The 20,883-nt window shown below is 39.4% G+C and overlaps 1 protein-coding gene and 1 long non-coding RNA gene across 3 annotated transcripts in view; one reads left to right on the top strand and one right to left on the bottom strand.

Moving 5' to 3' along the window:
* The window catches only part of LOC107835774 (uncharacterized), a 20,770-nt gene extending 6,225 nt beyond the window's left edge, over nt 1-14,545 (top strand). The window contains exon 2 of the long non-coding RNA XR_001661597.1: nt 14,370-14,545. This is a non-coding gene — a long non-coding RNA (uncharacterized LOC107835774). The remainder of the gene's footprint in view (nt 1-14,369) is intronic.
* dtnbp1b (dystrobrevin binding protein 1b) overlaps nt 1-20,296 on the bottom strand; it is a 33,408-nt gene extending 13,112 nt beyond the window's left edge. Inside the window, exon 1 of one of the 2 annotated variants that reach the window (XM_007547773.2) lies at nt 19,838-20,296. In XM_007547773.2, coding sequence (XP_007547835.1) covers nt 19,838-19,883 — 46 coding nt within the window. In that variant the 5' untranslated portion in view covers nt 19,884-20,296. The remainder of the gene's footprint in view (nt 1-19,837) is intronic. The other variant, XM_016669323.1, reaches the window with a different exon arrangement.
* Between the last annotated feature and the right edge of the window lie 587 nt (nt 20,297-20,883).

Here is a 20,883-nt window from a genome sequence, read left to right as displayed (position 1 = left end):
AATAAATAATTTTTTTTTTTAAATGTTCTATTTTGCAGTTATGCGTCACTGCTTTAGGTGCCAACATGACATCCCAATATAATCTGTACATTAGGATCTGTGAACACAGGCGCTGTGGATGGATTGTTTGAAATGGAATGGGATGGGATCTGCTGTCCAGTTTGCTTGTGGTTTCAGCCAAAAAAGAAAAAAAAGAAAATCTGGGCCTGGAGCCACCTGCCTCTATTTCTGTGCGTATGTGGAAAAAAGGAAAAACTGAAGATGACAGAGAGAGAAAGAAGGAGTGGCAGCGCGATGCAGGACGGATGTTGTTTTTCGGTTGTCAGAGAAGGAGAACACGCCCAGAGCTGTTTGTCACATCAGTGCTATTTATTTTGCAGAATTTGACACCTCGTGTCATCAAACGCTGTGTTGCTTCCATAATACAAACAAAAAAAAAACCCAAAAAGTTGTCATAAATGGATCTGCTTTGAGATGGTGTCTGTATTTGACTGAATGTATTTTGTCATCCGGGGTTTATTGTGATGTTCAAGTAGTCTGCAGCCCAGTCTCTATGAGAAAGAATAGTCTGTTTTAAACCTAAAGAAGTCGCCCTTTTCATCTGACTCTCTACACAGATAAAACTATGCAGCCGATACAATCCCCGCGTGTTCCATCCTTCATTTAAATGAGTTGTCTAGTCGCAGATGGATTTGTTTTCTAGCCTCTTTTTTTTTTCTTCTAAAACTGTACCACACATCTTGATGTCCAAGAGGCAGGGCTGACGGTGAGGACAGACAGCCACTTCAGCTTCTTCTTCTCCTTTTTCTTCTTCTTCTTCTTCTTTTTCTTAAGCCCTGCTCACTCAGCCCTGGTATTTTTAGATTCTGTCCGCCTCGCTGTATCTCTCAAGTGCTCAGGTTTCCGCCAAAGGCAGCCCCCATGTTGTAAATAACACACACACAATCACTTCACTCTCTCTTCGACACGCTCACACACCCAGAAAGAATTACTTGCAAGCTGTTGAGCGAATACACACGACAAAGACGATGCATTTCAGACAACATGAATGAACTTTGAGTGGCAGATTACAGTTCAGTACAATACACTTGCCTACAAGGGGCGGTTGCTCTTGTACCCTGAAGAGTGATTTTTTTTTTTTTTTCTGGAGCAGTTCACTTAAATGGGGTTGTGTAATAATTACAAGTCATATATAGTTTGAGTTAGTTGGGGAACCCCTTATTTTTCTGTTTCCATATGTGTTTGTATTCTTTCCAGTAAGTAACATCAGTGGTCAGTTACTAAATTAACTATAAAAACTTCAAGAGGTTAATGTCCAGCGATTAGCTAAGTTAATAAATTCGTACAAAGATGAACTTGTCAGATGATTTACCTCTTTTTACTGAAATTAAACACTGTAAAAATAGGTTAAGGGTATTTTTATACACTGTATGTGGTTTAAACTATGTTTCTGTTCAAGAGGGCATTACAGCAGAGTGATGTTTTGCTTTGTGGGCTACAAAGTGCTCTGCATGCTGTGTGGGTGATGAACAAAGTTTACCACACAGGCTTTTATGCCTCCCGTGATCTACCACGAGAGGAACTGCTTTCTCAGATTTTATTCTCCATTTTTCTCCATCAACAGAACAAGTCCTTCAGAGCCAGGGTGTCATTATTGTACCATTTACATAATTCTATTATGTGCACACAATAGCACGCTTTAAAAAGCAGGATTTGTGCCGAAACTATTACAGGCAAAATTTTAAATTGCGTTGAACTCAGCTGCATATTATCTCGAAGCGCTGCGATCGGTTTTGGACAGGAGTCTCTCATTTCTAGCGAGTTTTCCTGGCTGAAAACATCAATTTGTGTCCAGACACGTGGAAGTGTAGCGCGACAAAAAAAAAAGAAAAAAAAAAGTTTCTAGTTTATTCACCTCTCACTCGCAGCTGGCTGAGAGCAGAAACTCATTTTCACTGGTTCGCAATCAAATTAGCGTTTGCGACGATGTGGCAGCAACTAGTCGATAAAGGGAATCTGAAGATGGGCCTCGTCAAAAGAAAATTAATGCAATAAAAAAAAAAAAAATTCAGCAGGGATGTTTTTGAGTCGAAGTGTTATCTGTTAGTTCTGCAGTTACTGAGTGAAACAAAACTGCTAAGTCATACGCCTGGCTGCAATCAGCAGCTGCGTTGTTGACATTTAAGAGCAACTCTTCCGGCTTCGAGCTGCTCTCTGAGAACACGAACCTCGTGGCTGCTCTCCTTTCTGCTCACGTCTTTTAACTGTTTGCCGTAATTCATCCCAAAGTGATACGTGATGAACACCTCAAGGTTCCTTCTCTTTCTCCGTCAGCGGCTGTGATCGCCACAGTGGGAGAGTGAAAACAGATTAAACCAGTTTTCCAACTACACGTGTAACCAGGCAACTGTACGCCAACATGCAAGTTGGAGCTCTGTAGGAGGGCTTCTTGCCTCCTGCTTAGTCATTTGCAGTGAGAGCACCAACAGAGACTATTTGTTTTATTATTATTAATAAAAATCTGGACTTGGTAGATGGTTACAGATACCAACACTGCTTACGGGACCTTCTCTATTGATAAGAAGACGTGGATGATGTGGATAATACAATTCGACTCACTCAACATAACGGATGCTCCACACCAATGTGGCAAAAATCAGGCTTTCATTGACATCGACGTGGTTTACTGTCTGTTAATTAGCATTGCGTGTAAAAAAAAAAAAAAAGCAGACGCATCGAGTGACACAAGCTGCTTAGACAAGATGAAATATGTGCAGATCCCCGCAGGAGCATGTATGCACAACAACAGGCCTTGCATCAAATCAGAGGTGTCGGCTACTGTAGCAACCCAAAGATTCATAGCACAAAGATGCATGCTGGACTCAGGAACGTACCAAGTGCAGGACAGGGGTGGAGGGGTTGAAGGTCACATGTGTGAGCCTAACCTTGCAGAGATTAGAAAAATACTCCTTTCAGTCACCTTTGGGCATGTAAGAGGGAATGTTTTTCTCTCATGATAAAACCTGATAAAAATGAGCAGAAATGACTCGAGGAATGATAACTTATTTTCACTGCCTAGACTGCTTTTAGGTCTTTATAAACTGTAAATATGGATTTTACAGTTAAACTGTGCCAGTCTAAATCTGCAACTTGTTTTGGAAAAAAAGTTAGTTTTGTCAGTGTGTGTGAACAATGAGTGGATGTTGATACCAAACTTGGTATTTATGGGTAATTCAGAAAGTTTCAATGGAGATGATTAAAGGGTTATTTTGCTTATTTAAAAAAAATGATTTAGACTTGACAAGTAAAATAAATTTTTTTGACTTGTTTGACATTTGGACTAATTTATATTTAGACAAGTGTAAAAACTGAAACAGACTGGTTAAACATGCACTGACTGTCTACTATTCAAAACAACATTTACAAAATGTCAACCTGTTGCTCTGTGACAATGCTTCCCAAACCTGGGTCCTCGAGTCCCAGTGCCCTACATGTTTAAGGGTTTTCTTGAGTTCAAACACCTGACTGAAATAAATAGGTGATTAACAGGCTTCTGCAGAGGAGGTCATGCAATCATTTGAATCAGGTGTGCTGGACCAGAGACACGTCTAAAACATGCAGGTTTGGGAACCACTGTCGTATAAAAATAAGAAAAGAGTTGTCCTTGATTCTCTGTTTGCAGCTCATCTAAAAATAACCTTCCGAAGGTTGAACAAAGCACAACATTTCAGTTCTCAGCAGTTTGATAAATTACATAATACACATTAAGGACAGAACAATCAAAATGACTCTTAGCAGAAGTGTTTTTGTTTTTGGTTGTGTGGAGGGCCCAAAGAAAGGATTCTCCCAGAGCAAAAGACAACAAGCTTCCCTATAAAAGAGAAAAGCATGCAATGGACTAAAGTCTAACTTTAATGAAAACAACACAGACAATGCTAGTTATAAACTACTACAGTGTTGCAGTTTACAGAAGGTCCTGGGAACTTTGTTTCACTCTGTTGTGTTTACCTCTGTTTAGGTCTACCTGCACAGCCACGAGGCTGAAGGCAACACTTACTGCAGAGAAACACCGGTGTTGTTGGACCTCCTGGGTCTATTAAGCCGGATTTTTTTTTTTACTTCCCCCCCCGCCTGACACCTGCCACTTGACGGAGTCTGTGTGCTTGACAAGGCAGAGAAGTGAGAGCGACTGTGGTTTTTGGTTATGATGTGTAATACAACCACTGCTACATTTCCCAGCTCTCCTTTTTGCTCCACAGCAAACAGCTGCACTGTGCATTCCAGCTCTGGGATATTTAGGAACGCCTGCCTGTTTGTTTTCTTCTCTGAATGGGAGTTTCAGATCTAAATACTGTGTGTATAAGAACCCTGAAGGAGAAGCAGCAACGTGTTCCAGTGAAAGTACTGGATGGATGTAGTGTGAATGTTTTCTTTCTTTTTTTTTTGTTTCAACCCATCTGCCAGCTGATATTTACAGCACGCTTCCCGTGCTGCAAGGCATCTGGCCTTTTTAAATGTGTATATTCAGTATAACATGTGTATGTTAACGTGGCTTCAGGTGTAGCTGATAGAAGGCGGATTCACAATGAAAGGGGACAGATGGTACGATCAGCAGGGAGGAGACGACAGTAGCGCGTTTTCAGCCTGCGTTTGACGACTTTATAAATGAATCTCAAATCCTGTAGTCAGAAAAGTAAATAAGTAAGGATATTTTTGTTAATTCTGTTCGGCAAAAGTCATTATTTTAGACACTCACTAAGTTAGATATCATGTCGACAGGTTTGGTGATAAGACAATACTGGATCAATGTTACCATCAAAGTACTACTTGTGTGCAATATTCACAGAATTTCATTATTTCTAAATTTGCATGCATACATGCACATTTTGTGATAAATATATTTTCTCAAATTATGAACAAATCTTTGTATTCTGGTCTTTCATCCCCAAGGGCTGTTTGCTCTTCTTTCCACTTCAACTGATCAGCTAAATTTTATGATTTAGTCAAAATGAGCCACCAAGTTTCCTAAATTATTTCCTTAAGGAGATTACATATTTGTGACCTTGCAGATATTGTTCTGTTTCCCTGAAACATTGCAATGGATATGAAATGAAAGAAGGCATCATGAAGGTAAACCACAATCTCAAAATTCTGAATGTGACGCAACTTTTCTTTTTTATTTACTAGAATGGCCAAATGTTTGTAATATATTAAACATGCAAAGCAAAGCTTAGCAGGCTGGTTGCTTTAGTTGACTTAAGATGCAACTCTCTGAAGACAGAGGGGAAAAAAAACCTAATTGGCTAACTTTAAGCCTCCCTATAAACCAAAAACACATGACGAAACTCCCTCCAAATGGTACATGAATGTTTCCTCAGCATCAGCTAATATTTATTTTTGCATAGTCCATGCAAAGTTTGTCTATTTTTGAAATAAGCATGGCAATCTCATTTTCAAAATGTTTCCACCTTTTTGAGCATCAACTACATGGTTTTGAATTTAAAGTGGAGAACCTACAGATGTGCCAACACTGATAGAAGGAGAATGTTGGCCTCTCTTAAAAATGACCTTTGGAGGCTGTAAGCTTGAGGCGCCTGCAAAGCCAAACAAACGGTTGTTACGGAGCTCCACGTCTGTCGGAATGCAGTTGAACCTGTGAGCTAAAAGCGACAGCACGTGTTAGACCCCAATAAGGCACTTTATGCTTTTTCTGAGTGAGTTCTGATGTGAATACTGGCAGATGCTCTGGGGGTTTGTAATAGTTCAATTTGATTTTTTTTTTCTCCCGCTTTCCTATTATACTATTCCCACATATATCAGAAATAGGTCAATTTCAAATTAGGCCATCAGAACAACCCTTGGCTCGACATCTGAGAGTCAAAACGATTTCTGATGACTTCTAGGTCGTTAATCTGTTTTATTTTATTTTTTGATATTAAGAAGTGCATTTGATTAACCCTGCCATAGTAAATGGTGTGTAGCTTAGACAAAGATATTTGTCGTAGTAGAGAAGAGAATAACTGTCTCAGATATAGTCTTTAGTACACCGTTAGCGTTTTAGTGTTTCAATTATGTATAAACATAAATTCTTAAACGTAAAACCATTTCTCTTCGAGTGTAGCTGATACTCAGGAGAGAGTTGTAATTTATGCTTCATATTGAAAGCTATAGTATTGATGTCTACATTTTAGTTTTTTTTTTAAACACAAGCTGACAAAGCACAGGTGAAAACGTGTTTAAAATATGCTTTGGCTTAAACGCCTGACTATTTGCTTTTCTTCAAGAGCTCCGCTTTTACATAGAAGCATAAAACTGCACACCACCCACCCCGTTCTGCGGCGTAGATCCAGAGAAAACGGAAAAAAGGCAGTAAGATCCAGAGAGAGGATGTCGTTTCATCTGACAACAGCTGACAGCGCACTGTCAAACAGTTAGTCCATCCAGCAAGAAGAGAGCAGACAGGGAGCGAGTGGACTCACCCAGCTCATTATAAGCCTGTCAAACTATCCCCAGATCAAAAGCAATTTACCCAATTTACCAGTTTACCCCAAGTGAGCAGCTCGCATTAATCCGTTTATGCAACACACAGACAAAAAAAAACGGTGTAACCAATGTTTGTGGCATGGCTGAAAAAAACGAGGTTACACGATGTGTCGAAATTAAATCCTAAAGCTAATCGGAATATTGCAGTTCCAGTCTTGCTTCATTTACTGCTATAAATGCAGCTAAACACGTCCTTACAGAGAGGAATTAAATGCGTCTCAGTGAATGAGCTTAAAAAAGAAATTACACATCCCATATTCTTGTCTGTGCTCAGAGATAAAAAAAAAAAAAAATACGGGAGAAAGGCACATCCCAAATCGATGATCAGCCAATTGACTCGGCTAAACTATGCCAGAGTTGGATGCGAATAATTACCGTCTGGAATGTTACGCAGGATAGGGCAGCGATGTTCAGTGTTGGGGGGGGAAGTGAAATCGTACCACACTCTCCAGGAGACAATTAAAAATGCTTAAATTCCAGAAAGCAGCCTAATTCAGGAATGGATGAGCTGGTGAAAAAAGGGGCAAACGCTGAGGAGGAGAGACATTTTCCGACAGGTTAATTGCTTGCCTTGAAGGGAAGCTTTACTCACGCTGATAAAGCAGCGGCTTAATGACTGTGCACAAACCTGGCCACTCTGATCCTTACAACAAGGAGGGGAAGGCAAAGTGAGGCAGACAGAAATGAAATGCACAGAAAAAAAACATCCGGAAAACACAAATTCCCCCTGGGCCTTTTGAACCGCCTCGGATTATTTGCTCAGGCAAATGAGTGTCCTCTACAAATGGACTCAGATTGGTCAAGTTACGAAAAATGACGAGGCACATAAAGGCTGTTGTAGATACTCGCGTGAATCATTTACATCCATTAAAAACTTACACTTTAAGAGTAAAAACTTGGATTTTGATGCAAGTCCCTCCTTTTGTTGCAATAAAGCCATCTTTACTGAACGTACGTCATCAAAGCAGCATCAAAACACAAAACAATATAATCACAGTGTTTTATCTTGTGTGCTGTGCTGTAGAAACAAATTGAAAACGGTGACAAAAACCGCAGGGACGCAAGATGACGAGCACATCAGGGTATTACAAATTATCCAAGCATCTCTATTGCTACAACGAGAAGAGAGAAAGTGTGGGGCTTTCAGAGAGTCGTGCCTCATGGCCTGTTTTTTATTTGAATAGCTTGCTAAACCCACAGGCTGTTCACATGTTTTTGTTGACATAATGGATCTGGTCTGTACCTATCAATCTATTCTATAGTGATACTAAATGTTAATGGAGATGGCACTGGCTGCTGCAACTCCTAGTTTGTTTGCTTTGTGACCCGATTTGCACTCAAGTCAGATATCCAAGAGATCTAAACAGAGACCAGCCGAAATACCATTCATTCAGTTCTGCAGAGTTCAAAGCAAAGCACCAAGTTTATGAAGCATGAAAATAACCTTTTATGAAGGAATTTTTCTTCTAAAAAATATATAAACAGCAGGATTTCTTATTTGCACTTTCAAATATTTTTCAGCTTCTGCTTAACATTCAGCTCCCTGAAATAAAACTTGCTTACTCACACCTTCAGAAGGACTGCGTGTTTGTTGATTCACTCCCTCTTTAAATAAAGTCCTTCCTGCCTGCTAACTACACAAGCCAACGCTGTGACTAGACTTACTTTAACATTGCTGTCATCTCTAGCGATACGTTCTGTCCTCATAGAGTTGACTCTGTAAGGAATCTATGAAGAGAGAGAACTAAAATGGGAGAACAGGGTTTACCTGCAAGTTTGAAGGCAATCAAGAAAGCAGATGTTTGTAAAATGGTGGAACAACTTCTGAGAACAAAAAATAGAGCTATAGCTTAAAGAATTTACTTCCATCCATTTTTGCTAGTTTTGTTATCAAAGGACTAGTTGGGACATATTACAAGATGATTTATCAACAAGTCGTATAAAAAAAAAAGAGAGAAAAAAATGTTAGTCCAGTCTAAATGCCTCACTTCTGCATGAAAACAGTGGGAGCAGAAGAAACGCATGAAGTCACTGCAGCACAAAGTCAGTTGGAAAGAAGAGACGAAGCTCTACTTGTTTTAGGTGATGCATTCCAACATGATCCAGTCAGGCCATGTTGGAAGAAGTACATGCTGGCTTCCAGAAAAAAAATAAAAAATAAAAAAGATAATTTCATTGGGAAGTAAATTAAGTAGGACACAGTTTCGTTGTAAATCAGTAAAACTGAGACAGAATATCATTCTTCACAAAAGCATGCAATGCCTCGAACTACAAACTTACCCGTCTTCAGCTGAAAAACCCTGACTTTAAGATGTTTTTTTTATTGCCGTGTCTATTTTCTTTGTGCACAAATTTGCCCCTCATCTCGAAATATGTGCTTTGATACGCGACACAGTTGTCACTCTGGGTGTAAGAACCCTCCCACACACATGTTCACTGTGATCAATGTTTCATCAGTCAATGTCAGAGTCAGAGCAACAACTAGTATGGAAGCGATGCGTGCACGCGTCTTCATTCAGAGGAGCAGATAAATCGCACATTATCTTAAGCACAAGGTATTTTATTAAACCAGAGAAAGAATTCAAAGCAGGTGTTCCGACATATGTTCATTTAGGCTGTTCTATTATTTAAGCTAATTAGGAAACATGTTTTGCAAATTTTGGAATTAAATGTCTGTGCTGTTAGAGGATGAGCAGCACTGTGAGAGATTTTCATTTTCTTGAATTTGCCAGAAACAGACGGCAAAGTCTTGGAAAAAAAACAAAAAAAAACTATACAAGCTGATACATGGAGAAAAGATCCAGTTTGGTGTAGTCGTGACTTGTTAGAGATTTTTTGAGTTATCATTTTTATTATTACTTTAGTTCTTTATTCAGTCTAACGTTTATGACGTGATGTGCTAATATCTGTGTTCCTGTGAAAGAGCTTGATGACCTGTGTGTTAGTTAGAGCTTGCCATCTGTTTTTATTGTTTATCTTTTCTGACTTTTGTTTTCCCAAATAAAAGGCCTGCTCTAGCAGAGAGAGGGGGAGCAGTTTGCAGAGTCTTCTCCTTTTGCAAAAGTTTGGCCATGAAATTCATATACGTTGTCCGTGGTTCTTTTATGTAGGTTCAGAAAAATACCTACCATGACTAAATTCAGGAATTTAACTGTTGTAAAAAGCTTAAAATAAGATAAATATTTATTTGTACTTGTATTTATTCATTTATCCACACTTAATGACCTCTCCTAGGTAGGACTTTTATCGCTTTGGATAAAAGTAAAAGGTCCAGTTTATCCAAAGCACTAAGTAGCAAATTAGTGCTATCAGGATTACTTATAAAAATGGACCACACGGCCGCCGGAGCCATTTCAAGCATTTGACATGATGAGCTGAGTTCATCTTTAAGAATGAAGACTCAGTTTCATATTGTTGTATGGGACTGAGCAGTTTCATCTGGGTCTAGGCAGCAACGTTTTATAGGAAAGCAATGCTGTAGCGTGGTTTACACCATTAACATGCAAGGCGATATATAATTTAATGACATGGTTAAGTTTTATTACAGTTCATAATCACTTATGAAAAAAGGGTCAACCGACTGTCAACCAAGGACTGTCCATCCTACAAACACTGAAATCTGCCCCAATGCAAAAATTGGCCTGTATTAAATCACTAGATTTTGCTAAAAATCACATTGCTTCTCACCAGCTGAGATGCTTGGGATGGGATGTTGGTGTGGATAGATGTCAAAAAGGCAGCCAAGTGGGATAATTTAACTAACTCTATACAAATATGATTCCTTCACATTCCCAAGAGCTTCTCTTATGTAATACACGATGACAGAGTCAATTGAAGGCAGGGGCTGAGATTATGTACAGGTCTATGTCTGCATGTTGAAATACATGGAGCTACTATTATGTCTTCCCAACATAGCTTAAATAAATCTTAAAGCAGTTGATGTGCTGACGTTTCCACCAGCGGCACAGAAAAGCTGGATGATAATAATTCAGAGCAAAAATATTTTCATGTCACATAGTGACCCAATCAAGGTCCAAACACAAAACTGCAAATGTGAAGTTTCAGTTGGTCACATCAATCTATATGAATGATGTTTCCGCAGAAAATGAGATCTGCAAAGACAATCTGAACATAGTTTTAAGTTAATATGAGCATCTTTAACAGTTAGTAGCAACATCAGAGTGCCTCCAGTTTCAGGTAACAATCAGTACAAGGTGTTCTGTTTTGTGCTTCGTCCAGGAGACAAGAAAACTCATCACACTTTTGGAAGAAAAACACCTGATTAGTGCCAGGGAGGCTACGTGCCGCTCTGACAATCCATCTGTTGTTTTGTTGTACCTGATTTCCAAACTGTCACCTGGTAAACAGCACAAAACTCTCCCTCCATCCCTCACTCAGAGCCATACTGCAGGCAGGTTTTATGTGTTACACGTCTGGCACGTTCCCATTTATCGCACAGTCTAAAAACTCTGCCGAACGAACGCAACGTGCAGGAACATCTACGCAGAACCACCGGCAGCAGGAAAGTGTCACAAATTTGGCTTATTTGTGACACCAAGTCAAATTTGTTCATTTGTGTTACTGGGCATTTCATTTTGTTAAAGGTCAGAGGAAGGTTAGTTGCTGCAAAACAAACGCAGAAAAAAATTCATTTTTGGGGTGTTTGATCCAAGACAAAGAAATGCTGACTGTTTGCCGCACAGAGGATAGGAAAATGCTCCACAACATCAACACACGTGTTGAGGAAAATTACAGTCAACAGAGCAACTGTATAAACTTAAGACATTTCCAGTCAGCTCAAAACGTTTCCGAATATCAAACCAGGATGTCAAATCTGAATCCGACCTCCATTACCTTTTCTTTAAAACTTTTAAATTTGAGCATATTTCGAAGATGATTAAGTAATGGCTTAGAAATGAGTAGATAGGAAAAACAACCAAACACCCAAAAGAAAAACCAACTGTCCAAAATCACTTCATGAGGCTGCAATTAAATCTGTCACTTTCTAGCCAATATATATATATATATATATAGGGTGACTCAAGACTTTTTCACAGCATTGCCGTGGAACATCTGGGTAAACATACGACTGTAAAGGAAAAAACAGTGTATACCTGCAGAACACCTTCAACTTGCTGGAAAATAAGGAATAAACTCCATCACACAGTCCCTCTTTACAGAGAGTTCGGTTTCGGACCTAATTAGAGGATCTCTAGCCGTCTTATCGCACTTTCACTGCTCTACATTTTCTGTCTCTCCAGTTCCCAGAGGAGTAGGAGGAGAGGAGAGAAAAATCTGATACCCCACCTGCTGAGGTACTTCACACGGGAAAGGAAAATACAATCCGAACGCCATCTGCGACCACAATACGAGACAAAAAAAAAAAAAAAAAAAAAGCTGATTTTATCTGCTCAAGTTCTAACAAAATAAGATGTGGGAATCTGATATCTACGGTATCTGTACGAGAAAACAAACTGTAGTCTGCTCACTTGTCTGTTTGTATAAACCAGAGTATTTCTGCACACTTTAATGCAAGCTGTCATCCAAGTCCCCATTTAACGGCGTATCCAGACACATTTGCGAGGGCGTCTGAAATCTTCTGACAGGCTGAATTCAAATGATTCTCCCTCTTTTTTTCCCCACGTATCTTCTGAAACTAAGCAAGTTCCGACCGCGTTCGTAAAAATTATACATCCATCACTGTTGCCCTTAAATTACAGTTATCGTTCAAGTACTCGTCCCTTTGTCCTGCTTCACAAGTATATTTTTCATCACGATGACAAGTAACATTTGATTTGTGGTTTCTGCTGGAAAGGAAATCAGCAGAAAATGACTTCATCGCTTCAGCGTGATGACTAATACTAAGGTTTAAAGTAAAACACTTGAGTTGTATCTAAAAAAAAAAGATTTAGAATATCTTAAGATCTCGATGTTAATGCTATTTATAAATATGGCTCTCAGTGCAGTTCTGTATAAATTTTTGTTGCATATTTCTCTTTCTCTGTAATTAGTTTGAACTTTTTGACTTTCATATGGAGTTGATATTGCTTGGTTATTTTTCCAGCTATATTTAAAACCAATCCTCCCATTTCTATGCAGCAAATTTGTGTGTGTGTGTGTGTGTTTTTTTTTTTATCTAATGTCTCATCATGCAGCAGGGGAACCTCAGGTCTCGGGTATTTGGTTATTTAAAAAACAGTATCTCCAACTTAATGTGGAGATAAAACTGGTTATCAGAATCCTCTCTAAACCTTCCTGCCACAGCCGAGTCTGCAGATGTTGTTCTAAAAATATGCTACAGTAATATAAAATATGGCTTCAGGGGCCCCCTGACACTCGGGCTGCTGGGTTGTGTTTACTCTTACCTGCAGCTTCATGCACATCAAAGGTCTAAGAGGCAGTTTGCTTTGCCTTCTTTGCAGCTCGCCAACCCTTACGGAGTTGTTGATTTGCACGGTGAGACCTTTCAAAAATGATTTTAAAGGTACGAATCTTAATTAGACCGAGAAATATATATATATATTTTTTTCAGAACGCAGTGGTTTACTGGCCTGTTGCATGAAAATCCCTTCTTATCCTTTTAAAAGTTGCACCATGGCAGAGAGTTTGATTAGCTTTAGCAATGAAGTATATTTTGAAAATTTATCTTGCGAGACGGACTTATATACATGAGTTTAAAACTAGCAGATTGAAGAGTGAAGTCAGAAACATGAGCATTATACAGTGCAGTTGCAGAAAAACAATATTTTTCATAGAATTACAGATGTTTAAACTCTGACTGTCATGCAACACGCTCAACTTGAGATGGAAATTTTCCAGATGAGGAATTTTATTTATTTGGGAAGAAAACATGTTAGAGATGGTTTAAAAAAAAAAAAAAAAAAAAAACTGCTTCATGATCAATTTCTTATAAACAGGATCCTAATTTACATTTCTCCCTCGGTTCTGACCGGAGGCTTACATAAACTTATTGAGGACATCAATTTTACATTAATTTAGGACTTTTAATTCTTATTTATTTGAACTGGGTATAATGAATATACCTGAGAGAAGTCATTTCACGCACAGATTTTAATTAAATGTTCAAAATTATACGTGTAGTCCCAAAATGTAAAACGTATATCCAAGCTTGAAGCACAACCATGCCTGTGACTAAATCATACATGAATATGTTTTATGCATGTTTGGAGGAACATGAAGGCTATCCTCTTTGGCACTCAGCATAAAATTTAAAAGAACCTAAAACAAAAATAACAAAAACATATGTAGTATGTGTTACAAATGCTAGTTTTAATAATCATTTATTGGTTTTAAAGAGCTAAATCTTTCCATTGTGGATCATGGTGTTGCAAATTTCAGCATCACTGCAACAAACTGCAATTTAAAGAGCAGAATAAATACTGTGGAATCAAATCCCATCATTTTGTTCTTTACCTTCGGTGCCCCGGACCCTTAAAATACTTGAGGCTTAAAATACTAAGCCTCAACAGCTTTTTGTTTCTAAAATTCATGACTTGCTGTCGCCATCCGTCTCCCCTCAGCTTCACCTGTTTCCCAATTTATTCTGCCTCCTCTGCAGTTTATGCCTGTCATTTCGCTTCTTATTTATCGATTCTTCGTTTCATTGACTTGCATTCATCACCACCCAGCTTCTATTCCCTCGCTTTTTAATTATTTTATCTGTCATCTTGTCTTCAAGTTGTCTGCTTCTTATCGCTCTCCTTCTCCCTCTGGCAGTCTAACACGCAGAATCCCAAAAGCACCTTTGGTGAGAGAACGTTCTTTCTGTTCTGGCTGATAGATTATGATCTGACTTGTCGTTACAGTTCAGCAGAATAAACAACGTTAGTGTTGAGGAGGAGACGTACTGTCTGGGGTTTGCCAACGGCACCTGCTGTGCCAGGTGGACGCAGCTTGGGAAGAAGAAAGATGGACACGAGGGACAGAAGGACGCAGACAGAAAGTAGCAAAGTAGGACATAAGCTTGGCAAAGAAAACTAAGGTAACAATGGCTTAACAGTGCCTGGCCTTGTAAAAAAATTTAAATATAATAGGAATTAATGTATGTATGATAAAAAAAATAAAGTGAAAACATAACTAGTTTTAATCATTGAGGCAAAAAAAAACAAAAAAAAACGACGTGCTGTGGCTCTCTAAAGTGTGCATAGCCCCATTCAAATGCTAATTTTTTCTTTTTCATTTAAAAAATTGTGACGAATCAAAATGTTGTACCTGTATGTTTTAACACAAGTTAATTCACCAGAAAAACAAACAAAACGATGAAAAGACGAGACTGAGACAAAGTCGGAGAATCTGCCAAGAAGTTGAGAGCAAAACGGAAGAGGTTTTCAATAAACACAGGTTTAGTGCTCTGTCTGTATGTGTCAGTAATCCTCTCCCCTGTATGTCTGGAATGAGCAGCAGAACTACTTTCTCCCATATGAAACCTCCAGATGTGGCTAAAACATTGTGAGAAATTCTGTTTTGGGCTATATTTCCAAATGACATGTTTTGTACAAAACAAACACACACACACACACACAAAAAAACACACTCCATTTCCGAGAAAGAACATCATACCCACCATCGTGCTCTGGGGTTACGTTTCTCCAGATGGGGGTGAGGCGTTTGTGAAGTGAATAAAGTTGTCAACATTTCCAAATTTCAGTAGTTTTTGCTCAAAACCAGCAGTTGTTTTCTGAGCAGAAGACGAGGAGGGAATTTCATTTTTCAGTATCGCAGCGAGTTCATGCAAGTTTCTCAATCGGTAAAAGAAAAAGTAAAAGAAATAAAAGTTTTGGCTTCAAACTAAATTTAAAAATGTTAAATTTTGACTTCAGTTTTTTTGATTTTCACCGATAACCTTTTATTTTTTTGTACTTGCACAGTAAACAAACAGAATATCTCCGTATGACAAAGCCACAGCCGTCTCCTTAACCTGAACTGACAAATAAACACCGTCTTCATACACTGCCACCATGATTACATGCCGTTGGAGCACATTAGTACAGAGCTAATCACTTTTTCTTTCTGTAATCCAGGCCTCATGAAGAAACGAATGCATGAAAATCTATCTTGTGAAAGACACAGGAGACACAGCAGAGACACAACTGTGTCAACACGCGATTCCAACGGCAACTACATTATTTGACGCATTAGAACTTTCAAACAAAAAGCAAACATCTGTACCTCCTGGGCTGTCATCTGCTTGTTTTTACATGTTAGTAACTCTTCCTTCGATTATTTAATATTAAGATGAGTGGCTGCAGTGTTATTAAAATTGCTTCTTGGTAAAAGGGATTAAATTCGATAAACATTTGTTTTGACAGGAGGGTTTTGGTTCTGCTTTCCCACATTAAACCGTCGCCTCGTGACTTCAGCCATCAGAGACGGTGGGAGAGCTAGTTACTCCATCGTAGTTCAATAGTCCAGAACCCTCTTATTAAAGCAGCACAAAAGACTAATTATATCTGCAGTGCTTTGATTTACATGCAATTAAAGTTTCATGTGAGCCCAGATAAAGCAGACGAAGGGGGACGGGAGAGAAGTGACAGGCTAGAAGAGGTGGTGGTGGTGGTGGGATGAAGACGAGGGAAGATTAAAGAACACGGCAGCCACTGAAGCAGATTTCTTAAAGCCGTAAGAAAGGAAAAGAAAGAAAGTTGTTGACAGCGAGAGAGGCGAGGAGAAAAGAATAGATGGGGGGGGAAAAGACCAGAGAGGAGAGGACATGTGAGGCAAGCCATCATTTGGCAAGAGAAGTGATGACACAGCACATCCATCTCCGTGGCAGGTGCCTGCTGTTGCTCCTTTAGAGACGGCAGGGAGGGAGGGGGGAGGAGAGATCTGCCTCACTGCCACAATGTCAACACACCACAACAGACTATAAATACTGTTCATTTTATTGCCTGAAGCATGCATTTATTGAAATGACACTGCAAACTGTGGTGTTGTGCAGGCACACTTTGCAGAACTCCATCTTCCACGTTATTTTATCAGTCAAATAAAACAACCTCAAGTGTCGATACAATGCAAGAGCAAAGAAACGCGTTTCCTCTCCCAGGCTGCGAGAACAAAAGAACAGGATTCTGTTCTCGCAGCTCGTTTGTTTTCCCCTGTAGATAGTGTCCAGCAAACACTCTGATTGAAATATGAAATATAGGCTAAACGTGCAAGTATGGATCCTACACTGAGACGCTGCGTGTGAAGGCGATCAATGACAACTTTGCGAGAGTTCTGCATTCGAGAGTCTTGCGAAGTATGAAATGTGTTGAACAAAAAGAACTTTGTTTTTTGTTCTTGCCACCTCAAGTAAGAGAACAAAAATGTCTAAGTTGTGTTTTTTCACTTTGACCCCATATTTAGCAAGTATTTAGAAAAACTACCAACTCAAAAAAAAAAACAAATCTGTCAGTTTTTTTTTCTAACGTACATAAAGATTTTGACAGCATTTTGTTTTTTTTGTTATGACAAAAACAAGGATCCTTCTTGCACTTCTCTGCAAGCATCTTTTTGGGGTTCTCTTTTTTTTAATGAATGTTTATGTGAGCAACACACTACCTCATAATTTCTTCGGGATTAATAAAGTACCATCTAACCTCATCAACGATGGGCCTCCTCCTCATCCTAAAGTACTCACAGGAGGCCCAGTGAGTCACTGATAGATAGACCAGTAACCCCAAACCTTATATACAGCTACAATGGCAGATTGTTACAATTACAAGCACATGGTGAATTATGTAAATTATTAGGCGTCTAATTTTAAAATACTAAATTTGGTGTCGGGGACAAAAAACAAATCCTAAATGAGACATCATTATGGTAAATGTTTTCTGGCGATTGAGTTGCATCGTGGATTATTCCAGATTAGGTTTCTTTCATCTTCGGTCATTTATGTTTTGATGCTGCTATTTCGTATCTTTTGATGTGGCCAAATATGAGCTATTTTTCTGCTTCAATGTCAAACCTGTACTTCATTTTTTTTTTCCCTTTCACTAAAGCTGTTCTGTAGCCGAGACCCGATTCCTCGGCATCCAGATTTGGTTATGTAACACTGTAGTTTGTAAGTCAGTAATCGTACCCTGGAGCCTCTTGATATTTCCATTTGAAGGCACTGCGCCGTGAGAAGGTAATGTGATGGATGCATCCTGACGAGGAACAAAACAGTCAAGCGAAATGGGAGGGAACTCAGAAGAGTGAAACATGCGAGAGTGAAAACGTAGGTGTCAACATAATGTCCAGATAATGCAACATAGCAAAAAAAAAAAAAAAAGTGTCTGTGATCCTAAGCATACAAAAACAGGCTTCCCGTGTGTGTGTGGGTGTGTCATTTGATGATCATTAACGCATCAGCCAGACATACCAACCGTTTCCGGGTGAGCTTCTCAAAGGCCCGGGTCGTAAATAACGCCCAGAAAATAACAGAAGGGAGAAAGGGAATGAAAGCTAGATGAGGTGGGGGGGAAGGCGTAATAACAACAAAAGCAATAAAAAGGAAACCCATTTTCCCAGCTGTGATCTCTAGCTTCTGTACAGACAGGCATTGTGTGTATGCCTGTGAATGTGAGCATCTGTGAGTGGATGTGTTTGAAAGGGATTTTTGTGTGTGTGTGTGTGTGTGTGTGTGTGTGTGTGTGCCCACTCAGCCCGCAAGTGAGTCACATCATCTTATCAATCACCCACTTACTCTTAAACCCATGATGCTTTATTGTAATGACAGAACCACCCAACAAAGTTACAACAGACTCATAATAAACATTTAACACATCTACACTCACAAGCAGAATATTTTGTATGTGCGGTTATCGCTTTTAAATAGGCAGAAAAAAAAACTAACCTTGACAAACGGAGACTAAATATAAAAATAGGGTATGTTTTCCCCCTTAGTTTACGATCAGACCTAGCAAAGACTGTTCTCTGTTAAGATGAAAGTGAAAAGCTGTTCAGGTTGAGAGAAATGAATGACACCAGTATGTCATCTGCTCCTTTTCTTTCCAGTGAAAAGGATCCAGCTGGTTTGCATGTCAATTGATTCAGAGCACCTTCCAAATAGATGTACAGCTGGAGGTACTCCAGGGATGGCGTAAGCACACATATGCGCACGCGCACACACACACACACACACACATTCCCCTATTATACAATATTCTAAGCGTGCTTTTACAACACCACCACGTGCACACTTATTTAATTTTACAGGTGCATCTACAAAATTTGAAAAATAATCAAAAAGTTTGATTCAAGAATTCATTTCAAAGGATTAAAAAGTTCTTTCATGACAGAAATGATGGCATACTGAAAAGTACATTGATGTTTTGTACAGTCTATGCACTCAGTAGTTGGTAGGGAACATTTTACATGAATTATTGCTTCAAAGCAGCATGCAAGCCTCTGCTGAGGCGTTATGGAAGTCCAGGTTGCTTTAATAGTGGCCTGCAGCATTGTTGGTTCTGGTGTCTGTTGACTTCCTTTTGATTATATCCCATATGGTATTTAAAGAACAGCGATGTTATGGTCATTAAACAAAGCAATCATACTTATTGCAGTAAGGGCAGATGCCAAGCAGGCTTAGAAAATGAAATCAGCATCTCCATGAAGTCAGCAGAGGGTGAAACATGAAGTGCTTTAATTTCTTCCGGCTTTGGAGTCAATAAAACAAAGTGGGAAATATCAGCAGACAACATGATTCCCCAAATCATCACTGACTGTGGAAACTTCACTCTGGACCTCAAGCAACTTAGTTTCTTTGCCTCTGCACTCTTCCTTTAGAGTCTGGCACATCTGTTCATTTTAATTTTAACCGAAAAGAGAACTTTGGAGCAATCAGCAACACAATGTAACATAATTTTCTACATTTCAAATAATCTTGTTGGCCTTATGCAGTATTACATTTTACTGCATTGTATATAAACTGGATTCTGTGTTTTTATTACCCATGGGGCATAATCTTCAGGAATAAAGATAAACAGGAATAAATACTTTAAATATACCAAGTGCATTTTAAATAACCTTTAGAATGTCTCAAACTAGTGAGATGCCTCTGTGTTGTTACCAATATATTTGCACAAAAAACTTAACATATACACACACACACACACGTTCACACACAACACATTTGGCATTCCTAGCTAATGGAACCCTTGTTTCTTAAATCAATTTATCTTGCTCTGGGTTTAAGAACATGCCTTTGATGGCCTTGAGACACTGAAGAAGGTATCTTTAAAAGAAAAGCCTCAAATAGTTTTTTTAAATCTATTTGCATATAGAGATGATCAAATTTAAATTCATCACTTACAAGAGCTCCTTTGGCTTCCGTCTCTTGCACCTGGTGAGGTGGACATCCCGGCAGGACGCTGCTGTTAGTCCTCGCCAGACAGCCAAACTGGAGGGAGGGGAAGACTGACAGCACAAGTATTGTACACCACAAACTCCACCGATCACGACAGATCCTGCCCACCACGCATCCTCGCTGTGTCTTTCAGTCAGTGCACATGCTCCTCGGTACAAAAGATGCTCATGCGCACATTCTCGCGTGGATTAACTCGCAACAGCCCCTGCGAGCTGGAGTGCTGGGCGGTTTCGAAGAACGCTGGTCGCCCCGAAAGACAAGACACGTGCACGTATGGATCGACACTGCGCCAGCGTCTGCTCCAGTGTGGGGACCGCTGAGGTTGAGGAGGGGAGAGAGAGAGAAAGAGAAAGAGAGGTGCAAAGACTGCTGGAGTGTACCACTGGCTGCTGCTGAGGGAGGGAGGATGTAGAAGAGGTGGAGAAAAGAAATGAGTTGAAATGTGCTCTGAAGCTCTATTTATGTTGCTATTTTATGACTGACTGGTTTGAGGTGCAAGTTCCTTCCACAAATGATAAAGTTGATTCAGTGTGAAAATGTTAAAAAGAGAAAAAAAAAAAAAAAAAAACGCACACACTTGTTCCACAAGGTTACATTTTTTTTCTGCACACACAGCTACATTTAAACAGCCTTGCACACAGAGCACAGCACCAGCACTGAAATACATTTGTGCACACACCCACTCTGTGTGCCTCCACTGCCTGAGGGGGGTGGGGGGTGGGGGGGACATTATAATCCTCCTCATTAGCATGACGCTGTGAAGAGCAACACAAATCCACCTTGCTTTGTCTCCCTCACACGCCCTCATCCCCTCCTTCAAGTGCAAGTCAAGTGCAGGAATCAAAGACGCGGCTCCCGCTGGTCTGACTTTGACAGCTTCTTTCTTCATATCATTACGGCTTTTCAAAAATGTTTGTACAAATCTAAACTCCACAAAACTGTACAAGTACCATTTGAGTAAAATTTTAAAAAAAAAGCGCAAAATAGAGCTA

This window comes from Poecilia formosa, unplaced genomic scaffold (genome assembly GCF_000485575.1).
Source record: "Poecilia formosa unplaced genomic scaffold, Poecilia_formosa-5.1.2 Scaffold21, whole genome shotgun sequence".
In the NCBI taxonomy this organism is placed as follows: domain Eukaryota; kingdom Metazoa; phylum Chordata; class Actinopteri; order Cyprinodontiformes; family Poeciliidae; genus Poecilia; species Poecilia formosa.
The sequence above is the reverse complement of the archived record's forward strand: the minus strand, read 5'-3'. Positions and strand labels throughout refer to the sequence as shown.